The 13,799-nt window shown below is 40.1% G+C and overlaps 2 protein-coding genes across 2 annotated transcripts; both read left to right on the top strand.

Moving 5' to 3' along the window:
- Positions 1 to 585: 585 nt before the first annotated feature.
- fnta (farnesyltransferase, CAAX box, subunit alpha) lies at positions 586 to 6,076 on the top strand. The gene is made up of 9 exons (XM_080415404.1): positions 586 to 756; positions 1,314 to 1,399; positions 1,800 to 1,914; positions 2,480 to 2,584; positions 2,972 to 3,098; positions 3,375 to 3,523; positions 3,726 to 3,788; positions 4,290 to 4,455; positions 5,396 to 6,076. The coding sequence occupies exons 1-9, from the start codon at positions 626 to 628 to the stop codon at positions 5,525 to 5,527; spliced, it is 1,074 nt and encodes a 357-aa protein (XP_080271530.1). The 5' UTR covers positions 586 to 625; the 3' UTR covers positions 5,528 to 6,076.
- A 3,633-nt stretch (positions 6,077 to 9,709) lies between these two features.
- On the top strand, positions 9,710 to 10,507 carry tmem271 (transmembrane protein 271; the record flags this gene model as incomplete). Its single annotated transcript, XM_080416263.1, has 1 exon — positions 9,710 to 10,507. One exon carries the CDS (start codon positions 9,710 to 9,712, stop codon positions 10,505 to 10,507), a length of 798 nt encoding a protein of 265 aa, XP_080272389.1.
- Between the last annotated feature and the right edge of the window lie 3,292 nt (positions 10,508 to 13,799).

Genomic DNA, 13,799 nt, shown 5'->3' with positions numbered 1-13,799 from the left:
GCGGTTTTCAAAATACACGTGTCACGCCAGAGGGACATGTCGCCCTCTTGTGGGCAGCATATGACTTCTTTTAATTTCCTTTAATAAAGTTATGCATAGATATAATATGAATATGTTGAACGCAACATATTCCTAATAGAGTTCTCCTGGTTTATATGATGTTTCTGCAGAGTATTGTTATATTTGTCTGTCATAATGTTTCGACCCCAATAGAAACAAGCCATAGTGCTTTCTTGGGCTTTAATCCTTTTAGCATCCTTTTGTATAGAACTGTACTTTCTGTGCTTTTTTGTGCGCAAACTTTTAATAAAGTATTCAATCAATCAATCAGAGGCTATTTATGAATTGAACGCGCATCATTCAACGTGCGTCTTATTTTGAACTCCACTCCCTGGAAGTCCCACATTTTCAGCCTGCTACTTCGTCGTACGACGGTGTCGCGTGCGAAAGAAAAAGCAGATCCACAAGCTCGCCACGGGTCGCATCGCGACGCGTGCTGAGCTTGTGGATCTGCAATTTTCGGCCATGCTTTAAAGATTCCCCGCAACCAGAAGTGACGTTACAGATACTTTGTGCCCACACAGAATAGACGCAGAAGAACTAGCAGGTTTAGCACGTTAGCACAATGTCAGGTCTTGAAGCGACGTCTAATGAGTCTTTAGAACTCGAAGAGGACCATGACGAAGCCGACGCGGAGCTCCATGTTCTCCACGGAGTCGATTATGACATCGATCCGTATCGATATGTCTTTTACAGGTACAGTATCATCACCAGCGAATGCTCGCTCTAGAGTCGGGAATTAATCCACCCACCCGGTTTAACCAGCGCTACTACTACTGTAGTTAATGCTACTTTAACTTCACTTTAGTGAACAAACCTTTACCCAGAAATCAGACTTATATGGCACGAAGATCTATGATTTAATATATTAACCAGTATACGTTTGGCCGCACGTTTCCTTTAATGATTACGGTAATTTAACCAAATTACCCCACCTCTAATCTGAGGGTTACTGTACTGTTTATGGGAGCATGATCAGTGTAGCCTTGGATCAAGACTTTATCGATTCTGACTGTTACTTTAGTATTTATGAAAGTAAAAATCAGACTCGATAGAATGCAATACAATACTACTTGATAGTCTTGATCCAAGGCTAGATCCAGTGCTGTGCGTGGACTCTTATTTAAATGTTACTAATACTAATACTGAATTGATGATGAAAGCTACAACATCACTATGTTTTGGATGGTTTATTCATAACCCGGGTTACACATTGGTTGTACACAAATAAACAACACAATTTCTCTTCATAGAGATAGAAAAGAGTGGGCGGACTTGGAGCCTGTTCCTCAAGATGATGGACCAAATCCTGTTGTGAAGATCGCCTATTCTGAAAAGTGTAAGATGGTTTGATGCCATTCATTTGATTGTAGTTTAGAACAGAACAGTGACACTGACACGTCAACAATTTTCAGATTAACTCAGCCAGGCTTTCACAATCACTTTCACTTTTGAAACAAGTTGCAAGTGAAGTTGTCCTGTTTGACATCTGGACAGTCTGCCTCAATGAACTTATTCAATCAAAACATGACAGTACATTTTGTTATTTTAATTGCCGGAAACACACTCGCATAAACACACACACCTGTTACCTGACTTCAAGAGTTTGCCAAATTGATGTCAGTAAAACATGCAGGCCACGTTTGCAATTCATAAGTTCATCAAATTACAGAGAAAATGTTAATCAAAGCCGTTAAAAATATGTCTGTACAAAAACATAATTCATATTTCTCCCACAGTCACAGATGTATATGATTATTTCCGTGCATTGCTGAAGAATGATGAAAAAAGTGACCGGGCATTTGCATTAACTGCAGAAGCTATTGAGCTGAATGCTGCAAATTACACAGTGTGGTAAGCATACAGAAGAAAACACTTTAATGTTTTGTTTTTGAGTCCCAGCAATATTTTTAATATTTTTCATAAAGAAGCGTTTCGAAGCTTTGAACTAATCTGCTTTTTTTTTTTTTACAAAAAAGATAAAGTATAAAATAGGGCTTAAGTGGTTAAAACCAGGAAAAGACAAAACAATTATGCCATATCACGATATCCAAAATCCCAGACGAAATCTAGTCTCATATCACAATATCAGTATAATATCCATATATTGCCTGTCCCTGGTGTGAGCATCCACAAACGTTTCGCTCTGACGCAACTGTTCCTTGCTGTCAGGTGAAATGAAGCCGCTGGTGACTCCATGTGTATCGTAGGAGGCATGTGGTAGTTGACAGTGGCAGGGACCACAGTACACAGGGGGAATTTGTAACAGCTACTGTAAATGAAGAAAACATTGAGGAAAAAAACATGTTTTTGCCTGAAAATGACTTTGTAAAATAGTCCAATTCAGCACAATAATATGAAGTAAGAGTAACATGGCTGCCATGTGAGTCAATGTACTTCTGTGTCTGGGAATCTGCAGGCACTACAGGCGTGTCTTACTGCAGAGCTTAGAGAAAGACCTGAGGGAAGAGATGAGGTACATTACAGCCATCATCGAGGACCAACCGAAAAACTACCAAGTCTGGTGAGCTCTACCAAATGCTGTCTAATGTGATGCTATACAATACATAAGCCTTTCTTAAATAATTAGGGACTGTAAATACTGTAAAAGCTGTGTAACCACATGAAACTTAGCGTCCCTATTCTGGGCATGTCATAATAGGTGAACATTTGGTGTAGATCGGCTATTTTCGGCAAAGGGATTTAATTAGAGGGGGGAAAGGAGGGTATCAAGGTCAATGAAGTATATGGGGTTTAAGTGGTTAAATGATTAATTAAAGTTTTGTATTTGTCCAGGCCTGCCATGATGAAGAATCTCTTGAGATTCAGTACATTAGATTGAGGGAGATAACCAGCATAAACAGGGCTTTGACAAACAACATGAGTGTTTTTTTTATACTCATTATTCCAGGCATCATAGACGAATGGTGGTAGAGTGGTTGAACGACCCAACAGAAGAATTGGAGTTCATTGCTGAAATTTTAAGCCAAGATGCGAAAAACTACCACGCCTGGCAGCATAGACAGTGGGTCATACAGGTAGGTTTCACAAGTCTTTAGAAGAACTTGAAAGGAATGTCAAGAAATTGTGCCTGGTCGTTTGTGAAAGCAAAACATTTTAAAACAAGGATGTACTGATAAGCCCACAGTGAGCTGTCCTTCCAGTTTGCCGTCAATTGTAGTGTAGAACATTATTTAATTCAGTTGGCTGATTTATTTTGCGCAAGTGGTATGTGGATGATGTAATGGACTATAGCCCTTCCTTGAATTAGTGTTTTCACTATTTTGCTCACCTTTGTCTCATCCAACATCCAGGAATACAAACTGTGGGACGATGAGCTGGAGTTTGTGGAAACACTTTTGGAAGAAGATGTGAGAAATAACTCGGCATGGAATCAGAGGCATTTTGTTATATCTCACACTACAGGCTACTCTGATTCTGCCATAATGGACAGAGAGGTTCAGTAAGTGCATTCCTTGCAATCCAGATGTTGGGGTATCACAGAGTGACGTGCTATCATTAATGTGTCTCATACACATAATCATACAAAATACACATTTTCTTGCCAGATGTTGGTGGCAAATATACTCTTGATACAAAAGACGCTATACTGAGTGGTTGGTGTCAAAAATTAACAGCAGCAATTTTTCTTCTCTTTGTACAAGATATTGTGTGTATCAGATCATGAAGGCCCCCCACAATGAAAGCACATGGAGCTACTTGAAAGGGTAAGTTGTTAAGAAACTGGAGGCAAAGCATGAATCTCCATGTTGCATGTAACAAAATACTAAATTTACATTTTCCCCTGATAACTTAAATGCAAGCCTCCCATTACTGACTATCACTTTCTTCAAGAGGAGTGAAAAAAAAGTGTTTTAACGCTGAGGACTTAAGGCCCTTATACACCAGGGACGATTTTTTTCATGCGAATAATTTTATTTATTTTTTTAAACCTTATAAAGTCAATGCAAGCTTCCACGGAGCGAAAAAGCGTCTTTTAATTATTCGGAACGAGTCCGAATTTTGCGTATATTCGCATAATCGCCGGTGTGTAATGACCTTTAGCGTTCCTGTTTATTGCCCAGGTCTCTTGTACATAAAATCATTCCCTGATAAAGACAATATTGTCTGGGCTGCCAATCAGTAAAGTGACCTGTATTGATATCTAAATCATCTGGCAAAGATGATAAGGGCTGTATAACAATATTATAATCTTTCATTTGTCTCAGGATTCTGCAGGATCGGGGATTATCGTCACACCCAGGCCTGTTGGATCAGATCCTGCAGCTGAAGGAGACACACTGTTCACCTTACCTATTGGCCTTTCTTGTTGATTGTTATGAAGATGTCTTGGAAAGCGACAACCAAAAGGAAACATTAAGCAAGGCCCTAGAGGTAAGGGCTTTGTTAACCACTTTCAACATGGCATCCCTGTTTTGGGTCATATTAGGTGAAAATGTTTTAAAAAAAAGTACATTTCACAATTTAACTAGCAGATCTGCAATCTCAAAATGCGTTGCATTGTGACATTTTGTGAGCTTGTAGATCTGCTATACTATACAAAGTATTGTATCTGTAAATAGTACTTCATATTCAGTTCACTCATTTCAAATGAGAGAATTTATTACTGTTAAAATATGCGGCAGTGCACAATATTTCTGGTCCTCCAAGGAGTGATGTACTGCATGGCAATTGTTGCATGCATTGCAATTTATTTATTTATAAGTTGATGCACATGTCAGCTACTTTGCACTATTAAGGTTTGCAGAGCCTTAAAACGTCTTAAATTTAGTTTTTGAAATTCAAGGTCTAAATGTCTTACCGAGTTTGGGCATTACATTTGATCTGGGGCAGATTGAATGTGCGTGTCGCCAACGGATGTGTTGTGTCACTCCGTTGTTTATTTCCTGACTTCGGCAGATACAGAAGCCCATAATGACAAATGCGAAAATACATTACAGGGTACAATTTGTTTCGGTAGGTGGCGGTACGCCTTATGTGGTTGTGATCAGCATTGTAACCCTGAAGAAACTTCAGATTTAAGTGGTTGCAGCGCAGAGAAGGAAAAACGAATTAACACAATGATGCAAGCAAACCATGCTTGCATCATTGGGGAAATGCAAATTTAGTGGTTGGAGGCAAAGGTCGTCGGGATCGGGACTCGAACCCGCGACACACTGTCATGCTGGACCACCAGCCCAGATGGCTACGCCAGCCGCCCGGGCCCCTTGCATGGAACTCTGTCTGCTGTAAATGAAGTGTGATAAGGAGCTTTAAAATTGTCCCACTGATCTTACCTTTCTTATCTTCTCCCTCTGCTTTTCCTCGTCAAAAGCTTTGTCAAACCTTGGCCAAGGAGAAGGACACCATCCGAAGGGAGTACTGGCTATATCTGGGTCGTTGCTTGGAAAGTAAATACGGATGCGGTGCTACTTCTGATGGCCCAGCTCTGGCCAACAGCAGCTGAGCTCGGTGTCCACGACACGGAAAAAACATCTTCACTCCCATCTGTTTATACAGCATTGTTACTAATTGTTATTGTTGGTAACAACATTGCTCCTAGTTTACTAGGACCTACAGACTTTAACAGTGGCTATTTAGACTAATTGTTTTGCATTTTTATTCTTTTTGTATCGTTTAACCATTAAAAAAAAAGCAACAACAATAACTTTGATTTTTCATAGCATACCCTCACCATTCTCTGTTTAATATAGAATACTCAAGTATTCTGTTTTTGAGTTGCCATATTGTAAAGATCATATCAGTTTACAATAAGATAAGCTCTTATCCTGCTTATGAGGACCTCCAAATGCCAACTTTAGCTGGAATATTGAGAAATATATCCAGCTATATATCAGTGATTTTTGCAATGCGAGCTTAACTTTAATGGCAATACTAGTCAAATTCAGTTTTTACATAACACAGGGATGTTCAGAAACATTCATGTAAACGGTGTTCTCATTAATGATAGTCTAACTGTAATGTTCTTTATTTCCAGAAATTAACATTATTGTCGTAGGAACAATGAAGAATATAGTTGAATGTTTTACTGGAAGAAGTATTATGGAAACTAAAAATAAAAACTGGATTGCTATGTTTGTACTCTGTATTACCAAGATACCAGTAAGATACAAATCCTTCTAATCACTGACACCCACAACCCTTCTTTAATTCATTGACTTTATGGGGGATTGTGGTGCTGGGGAAAAGTTCCTTCCTGCCCACCACCGGGATATTAGGGTCTCGAATCCTCCACGGTGCATTCAGCTTGGCCGGTTGCTCCAAAGAGCACAATTGGCTGTGTTCCCAGCTGTTGACTAACAGGTTGGTCAGGGTGCGGAACTATGATGGATGGCATGTTCCTCTGCATGCGTTCTACAGCCTCCCGGTGCATGTAACTTCTCAGGCACCCTCCTACATGACCAACTGTAGGGGTTGGCAGTGACAGGGACAGTATGTGTAAGGGGAAACTTGGGAATTGGTATAATGACTAAATTGTGTTTGGGGACTTTGTTTTCATTGTCTATCCCAGTATGCATTGGTTTACTGGCAGGAATAGGCTAAACCTCAGATAAGTTGCCACTCCATCACATGACCACTGTTTTCTATCTGTCAAAATGAATGTCCCAATACAACTCTTAGTTTTTTTAGATGGATAGAACAGGATATAACTAGTTTCTGATCTTTTGAAGCTGATTTTTAAGCCAGGTTTTCAGAACGGAAACCAAACCGACCATCTATCACTCAGGGCCTGAGAGCTGGACGGTCGGTTTGGTTTCCGTTGCCTGAGACTCGGGCATGTTCAACATGCACTGATAATCAGTCTTTTGTCCCGGACTTTAGTCTAAAGCTACATATAAATGCCACTAGATGGAGATGTTTCTCCTCCATTTCAACTCGCTCTAACTGCTGCCATCCAAGCAGCAAGTTGGCATACCTCAGGTGAAAAATGACCAATTACAACTATGCTTGTATCTACTTGCTAGATATTTATTGGCCTTTTTTATTTAAAGTTCTGAATTGTCACCTTATGAGTCACCTTAAACTAAAGAAACTATTAGTTGTCGGTTTTATTTAGTGAGGAAAAATGGCAGTTCTTGACTTAAGTCTTGTAATTGACACTAGTTTATTGAACTGTAAAATATTTGAACACAATTACAGGTTAGTTTTGGATAGGCCTAATAACTTATCCATCTATAATTAACAGAATCAAACTTTATTGTCACATCACATTACAAGTAATATGGGTAAAATTCTTAATTGTGCAGGCCCATCAATGCAGTTAAAAGATAGAGAATAGAAGTACAGTAAAGTGCATTGAGAAAAAGTGGCTAATGTGCATAATAGTTTAAGAGACATGAATGTATCTGTAAAGGAGAGTCCTATTAAAACACAGATCAGATCAGTCTGTGCATTAAAACACAGTTAAGTTCAGTGCGCAGTGGCCACAGGCTTAGCTCTTATTCAGCAGTCTAATTGCTGCTAGATAAAAACTGTTCAAGAGTCTCTGCTCCCGATGCTTCGGTATCGTTTGCCATCGATTTGGCACCAGCTGTTTTCCAAATAAATAATACATGTTTTCTGTCATACTGTATTACCTTTAGAAGGGCAGGACTGCCCTCTGATGGTAAGATGGTTGGAGAGAAGAAAACCTGAAACCTACTTGGCGATGTTGGGCAGTTTGCCATCCGAGTATTGAACAGACCTGATACTGTCTAGCTTCTAAAGAGCAAACAATAGCAGGCGGATTCAGGTATAGTATATGGTCATAAATTACTGCAATACATCTCATAAATGCTTGGTGGCTGTCACAGCTCTGATCATTTACTAAAGTGTCTACACCCACAATGCTCAAAACAGCATACACATAAGTACATCAAAATACCTAACCAATTTGCACTGCATGCTATTAAAATCACAAGTATTTGCTGAGAGATAAGAGATGGAGCCATCACAGCAAATTAACTGGTTTGTTGCCCATTAAGCTCCTATAGTCCACACAGCAAGGCTCAACATTTGTGATGACACTGGCATCATGAAATTCAATTGCGCACAAGCCTGAAATGTACATGCCTAATAGTAGGCTCTAGCGACCACTGATCCAACTTCTCGCAATCAATGGTTGGAAAAAGCGGCGAATAATATAGTGTAGATTTCTCCCTCCTCCCAGATGATATTAGATTCGGCCACGTAGGCCTATGTCGGTCGGTGAAAGTATCACAATGCGCTGAGAATAGAAAACATCCCACCACATCCAATAAGGCTGCATTTTGGGAGGATCTCAAGGGTGTCGTAATGTTTCAGTTGTTACTTTACACTATTTCCCCCTGATACCCATAGTATACCCATGATGCACAACACAGCTGACTGGTTTGGTAAGCCTACTGGCACCTCCTTCAGTTATATGGTGCCCTTGTATTCTAAGTCCTAACAACCAATTACTGAGTTATCTTTTAAAAGCATAATTTAGACTCATTCTGTGTCGAACAAACTTTTATAATGGCAAACGTCCCTCAGACTCAAGTTCTCAAATGCTTATAGTTTGAGGTGTTCCTAGCCTGAAAAAGTTTAAAGGTTAATTCATTCTTAATCGTGCAAGGGTGTCAAGCATTCTTATTTTGAAAAACGCGACGCAACGCTCGAAATTTCGTACTGTTCGGCGAGCAACACAAGGTCGGACGAGGTAGGAGGACTTCAGCACCATGGACAGCGATCCACATGTCATTTGCTCTCGTAGCCTATGGGGGTTCTCAACCTTTTCAGGCGGTGACCCCCAAAGAAAATCATATTTGAACTGGGGAATCCCAGCACTTGGAATTGTAGGAGTTGAGGCATTACATTTTGTTTGAGTCAGATAAATATTGTGAAAATAGCAGATCTGCGTTGGGAGGCTTTGAGCTTGTAGATCGTCTATTTTCACTATTTTTGCCTCTTTCTTAAATTGTTTGACAAAATTCGGCCAATGTCTTTTTTTTTGTAATAGCTTGTTGATTGCTTTTGATGCAGTAATGGTCTTTTTCGTTTCTTTCTTTTATAGGTATTAAAAGGGTCTTAAAAAGTCCTTAAATGGTCACTTCACTGTCATCTGGGGGACCCCCCCCCCAAAAAAAAAAGAATCATGTGGGGACCCCCCGGGGGTCCCGACCCACAGGTTGAGAACCACTGGTCTATAGCATAGTTATTTTCTTATTTTCCCCAACAGGCAGCACAGCCCACGGGTTACTGGTAGGCTACTATAGCAACGCAAACGCCCCCACCCACTGCCAATAAAAACAGTCAGTCTGGTGACTTATATAGAGGACTGTCTGCACTTCACTCTCAACGAGAAAAAAAAAGGGAAAACTTTGTGAGTGAGCCTTTCCGGACTAATGCTGTGGGTGATCATATAACCTGTAGTTTAATATGGATTATCGATAGTCAGCTGCAGAGATACGCGTTCTTCTTCCCATTAAATATTTATATATTCCTGAAGCAGCAGCGGGGATGGGAAAGAGACGCAACACGAACTGAAGAAGATCACCCGTTTGTAGGCACTAGCTGGCATATAATGTCCCAAGCTGTGAGTGTTGCTTCCAGGGGATACGAGGAGGACAAAGGAGGATGAAGGAGGGAGAAGGAGGATCGAGAGTGGCAGAGGCGGTGGAATATAATGAAGTTGAGTGGGAAAGGACTGTGCACCGTCGTCTCCAGCACGCTCCTCTTCGCGTGCGCCGTGTGCGAAGTTGTCGTTGGATTAAGATGCATGTCGTTGGGGTCTCTGGTGAAAGCCCATTTCCACCTCAGTGCTGCGGCCGGGGCGTTTTACTCCGGGATACTTGTGGCCATCGGGCAGGTGCTCCTGGGATTTGCGCTCCTTTGTTGCACGGACAAGCCGGGCTGTCAGAATTTCTCTCTCGTCGGCGTCCTGGTGTTCCTGTTGGGAGTTCTCACAGCCTTCTCCGGCGCGGTGGTGGACGGAGACACGGTCTCTCTGGTGGAGCGGAAATATTCACACTATTGCCTCCGCTCTCTGGTCGTGAACCCCGTCTGCGAGCAGTTGAGAGCCTATCAACGAAGTCTGGTCGTCTCCACAGTTCTTTGCACGTTGGAATGCCTCATTGGGCTCATGAACCTGGTGATCATCAAAAGGTATAAAACAGCGCAGTTTTACAGGAACAGGCAATTACAGAGGCGGAGTAGGAGTACAGGGGCTATAATCTTCAACGAGGAGCGGGACTTTTCCTCCGCTGAATTCCAACCGGTTTCCTACATTAATCTGGGTGTTTTCCATGTGTTTGACGAGACAGGTACTGAAGTACAATGCAGGGGACACCCGTCCATTGAGCTCCCGGGTTACTCACCCACGGATCCGGAGCTTAATCGATCCTATCCCTTTTCGATACCGCTCCCAAGCGAACAACCACCTGCATATGAAGACATTTTCCCGGTGGAGGCATGCAACATATAGCTGCTCTGGACCCAGCAGTGCTTTATTAGATTCTGCCGCGACAATCACTGACGTTATACGCTTAAAGGACTCCCCGATCAGTAAGTTAAACTGAAGAAGGGACAATAGTAGTGAATTTGATTTCAGCTGATTCCTTCTCATCATATATTTTCTTATACGCTATCCCTATCTGCCTGATTCATCGGTAGCTTATTGTAAACCACTCTCATCAGAATTATGTAAATGATCAGATTAAAGTAACAGGCCTATTGCAGGATTTCTTCCTACAAAGACCAGATCAAGGCCTATAAACACCACAGACAAGCTTGCTAATGTTACTACAGCAGAATTTGTGTTCTGGATGTTTGCTGTTAACATTTTTACTTGTGAATAAAAAGTGTATTTAACCCTACTGCTATGCCAGCTGATGGGAATCCTGTTGATCTTATGTTGGCTGCTTGGTCACATCCAAATGGTTTTATTTTCTGTGTTTAAAGGTTATATTAGTGAGGTTTAGCTGAATTTGCGCTTGCCATATGTAATTTCGTCAAGTTTTGTTCCTCCTTTAATGATCTATTCAGTAAAAAAAGAGGACTGTCAACATGATGGGATCAAATTAATTAACTCACAATAGGGCATCAATAAGCACTGCACACAGTCATGATGAGGTAGGAGGACTTCAGCACCACGGACAGCAACCCACGTGTATAATTTGCTCTTTAGTTATTGTTTATTTCCACAAAAAGTATTTAGCCATTCAATAAGTAATCCATTCAATGTTATCATGGCTTTTTAATAAGACCAAAGAATCCCTCTTGTGATTAAACTCATTATGAAAGGGAGTGGAACAACGGGATAGACAATCAAGTACTTTCTTCTTTTTTTAATCTTTACTGAGACAACAAGCAGGCTGAGAAGGACAAAAACTAGGGGAGACACGGGCAAGAAGGCAATGTCAGCATTTGATTTGCAGCCAACCAGAGTATGTGTGCTTCCAAGGGTTCCTCCTAAGCACTACATCATTACTGGACATGGTCCTTTGAACATCTAATTGTTTTGCTTCCAGCTCTAGGGCTCATTTTGTCAAAACAGTGGAACTGAGCTTAGATACCAGTGACATTTAAGAATGTCCAATTGAATGAGTTAGGTTTGTTTACTTTCAATCAGTCATAGTCAAAGCACAGCTGTTAATCATCTGATACCAGTGTCCCTGGGCACAAGTGTATGAGTTTTGGCTGATTGAGTTGGGGATTAGAGGGGTACAGCCTTGCATGCAGCAAAGCAAAGCAGAGGGCCTTACAGAAAGAAAAACACTTGATAAAAGGACATTTGAATTCAGTAAAAAGAAAGAAAAGTTAAACACATATCTCCTTAAGAGATAACACCTATTCAGGACACAGAGCAACAAATACAATATAAAATAGTAAGAGAAAAGAAGTGGGGAAAAACTGAAAAATAAGTAATAATTACAGTGCAGAAGGATAATAAATTTAAAAAAAATCTCAATGAAAGGCAGCAGCAAACAGAAAGGTTAACACACTGAGATTGTAGCAGACCTGCAGTTTTCTGAGTTTGTTCCATATACAGTATGTGGTGCATAAAAACGCATGAACGTTGCTTCTCCACGCTTTTTGATTTTAGGGACAGAAAGCAGACCTTTCCCAGGTGACCTGGTGATATCGCACAAGATCAGATATGTATTTTGGCCCTAAACCATTCAATGCTTTATAGACCAACAGTAGTATTTTGTTTGTGTTCTTTCCTGCTCCCTCTCCTTCTGCTTATTATTACAATAAAAAAAGAGTGCTGTAACACAAGAGTCCCACAACAACAACCAAACTAAACAAAAGACAGTGGGGGGACAGTAACTAGGTACATTTACTTGAGTACTATTTAAGTACACAATTGGAGTATTTCTTTTTTTCTTTTTGCAAACTCATGACTTTCACTCCACTACATTTCAAATAGAAATATTACACTTTTGACTCCACTTATTTCTAGGAAGGGACTCTTGGGACGCCAACTTACAAAAATATATTATTAATTAACAGCTTAAGCCCTATATTTCAAATAATAGTGAAGATAGGTGCGGCGGCATGGTGTGAGCTTGTAGAATTTGAAATTTTCACTATTTTTGTGTAATTGGGTGTTTACTTCAGTACTTCATACTTTGTCCACCACTGACAAAACAACTTCTACACGTAGTCCTATAAGAGATCCCCACTGAGGCGCTCAGTGAGAGATGCAAGCAAAGCAATCAGAAAAACTTTTCAATCACTATGACCTCGCAAAATTACTGTCCACACAGAGAAATCAAACAACAAAGAAAATTGAGTTTGGTAAAAAAAAAAACACTTTCAAACAAAAGACGGGATTGTGAATATAAATAGAGTCTGTGCCCTTGCCAGAAGCAATTCTCAGAACTGGAGCACGGGGCAAGGAGTTCCCATGTCAATATGGCTGGCCAAGGCATTTGTACCTAATCTTGAGTTTTCATCAGCAGAGGACAGAAACCCTAACCACAAAATGAAGTTAGGATTAGACTCCAAATACCAGGTTGATCTGCTTATCAGCCAGTACACAGTAAATACCCCAAAGGTTTAACTGAATACGAATAATCTCATAAGGGATTATTCTTGTTATTCTGGAGTTCATCTGCAATTTGAAGAAGCTCTAAACCCCCATAACTTGTATTAATATGCAATCTGTATCTGGATAATATACCATCTGCATAATAAACGATCAAGCACATCTTTGCGTGTACACCTGATGTGGGCAGGTTATCTGCATTCTGTGTTGTATCTCTATGTCAAGTTATTGTCATTGTTGGGCAGCTATTGTCTAAAGTCCCTCAGCCTACATTGGAAATGTACATTCAAAGTTCCTTTCAATACTACCAATATGTCAAACTAACTTGAGGCTGTGGTGAATACTGTAAGGTCTATGCCTTTAACCAAGGTGGTGATGTTAAAATACAGTTACTCCAACAAATCGATTATACAAAAATATTGAACAAAAATAACAAATAATCACATAACAAACAAATAAAAGTGGCAAATGTTTTTTTTTCTTTCGAAATCTTTTTAAATAGCGAAAATAGTTGATTGGCTATTTCCGTTATTATTGTGCGACACTATTGTACAACAAAGCATAACATAGGGATTAAGTGGTTAATCAGACTAATCAATTTAGTCAAGAATAAAAAATCTCTATAAATCTTTTTTTTTTAAATAAAACAAATGAACGATAAAATCATGCTTCTCGGTTATTTGATCAATCAAAAAAGTAATCGACAGAATAAATAAATCGCAAA

Source organism: Gymnoscopelus braueri (genome assembly GCF_963280865.1).
Source record: "Gymnoscopelus braueri genome assembly, chromosome: 20".
Lineage (NCBI taxonomy): Eukaryota > Metazoa > Chordata > Actinopteri > Myctophiformes > Myctophidae > Gymnoscopelus > Gymnoscopelus braueri.
Note: the sequence above shows the minus strand (reverse complement) of the source record. Positions and strands in the feature narration are given on the sequence as shown.

Bases quoted from the DNA above. Each gene is read 5' to 3' on its own strand.
- fnta (XM_080415404.1), top strand. From the start codon at position 626: ATGTCAGGTCTTGAAGCGACGTCTAATGAGTCTTTAGAACTCGAAGAG. The intron at 757-1,313 runs GTACAGTATCAT...TTCTCTTCATAG, and splicing joins TATCGATATGTCTTTTACAG to AGATAGAAAAGAGTGGGCGG. The intron at 4,456-5,395 runs GTAAGGGCTTTG...CCTCGTCAAAAG, and splicing joins CATTAAGCAAGGCCCTAGAG to CTTTGTCAAACCTTGGCCAA.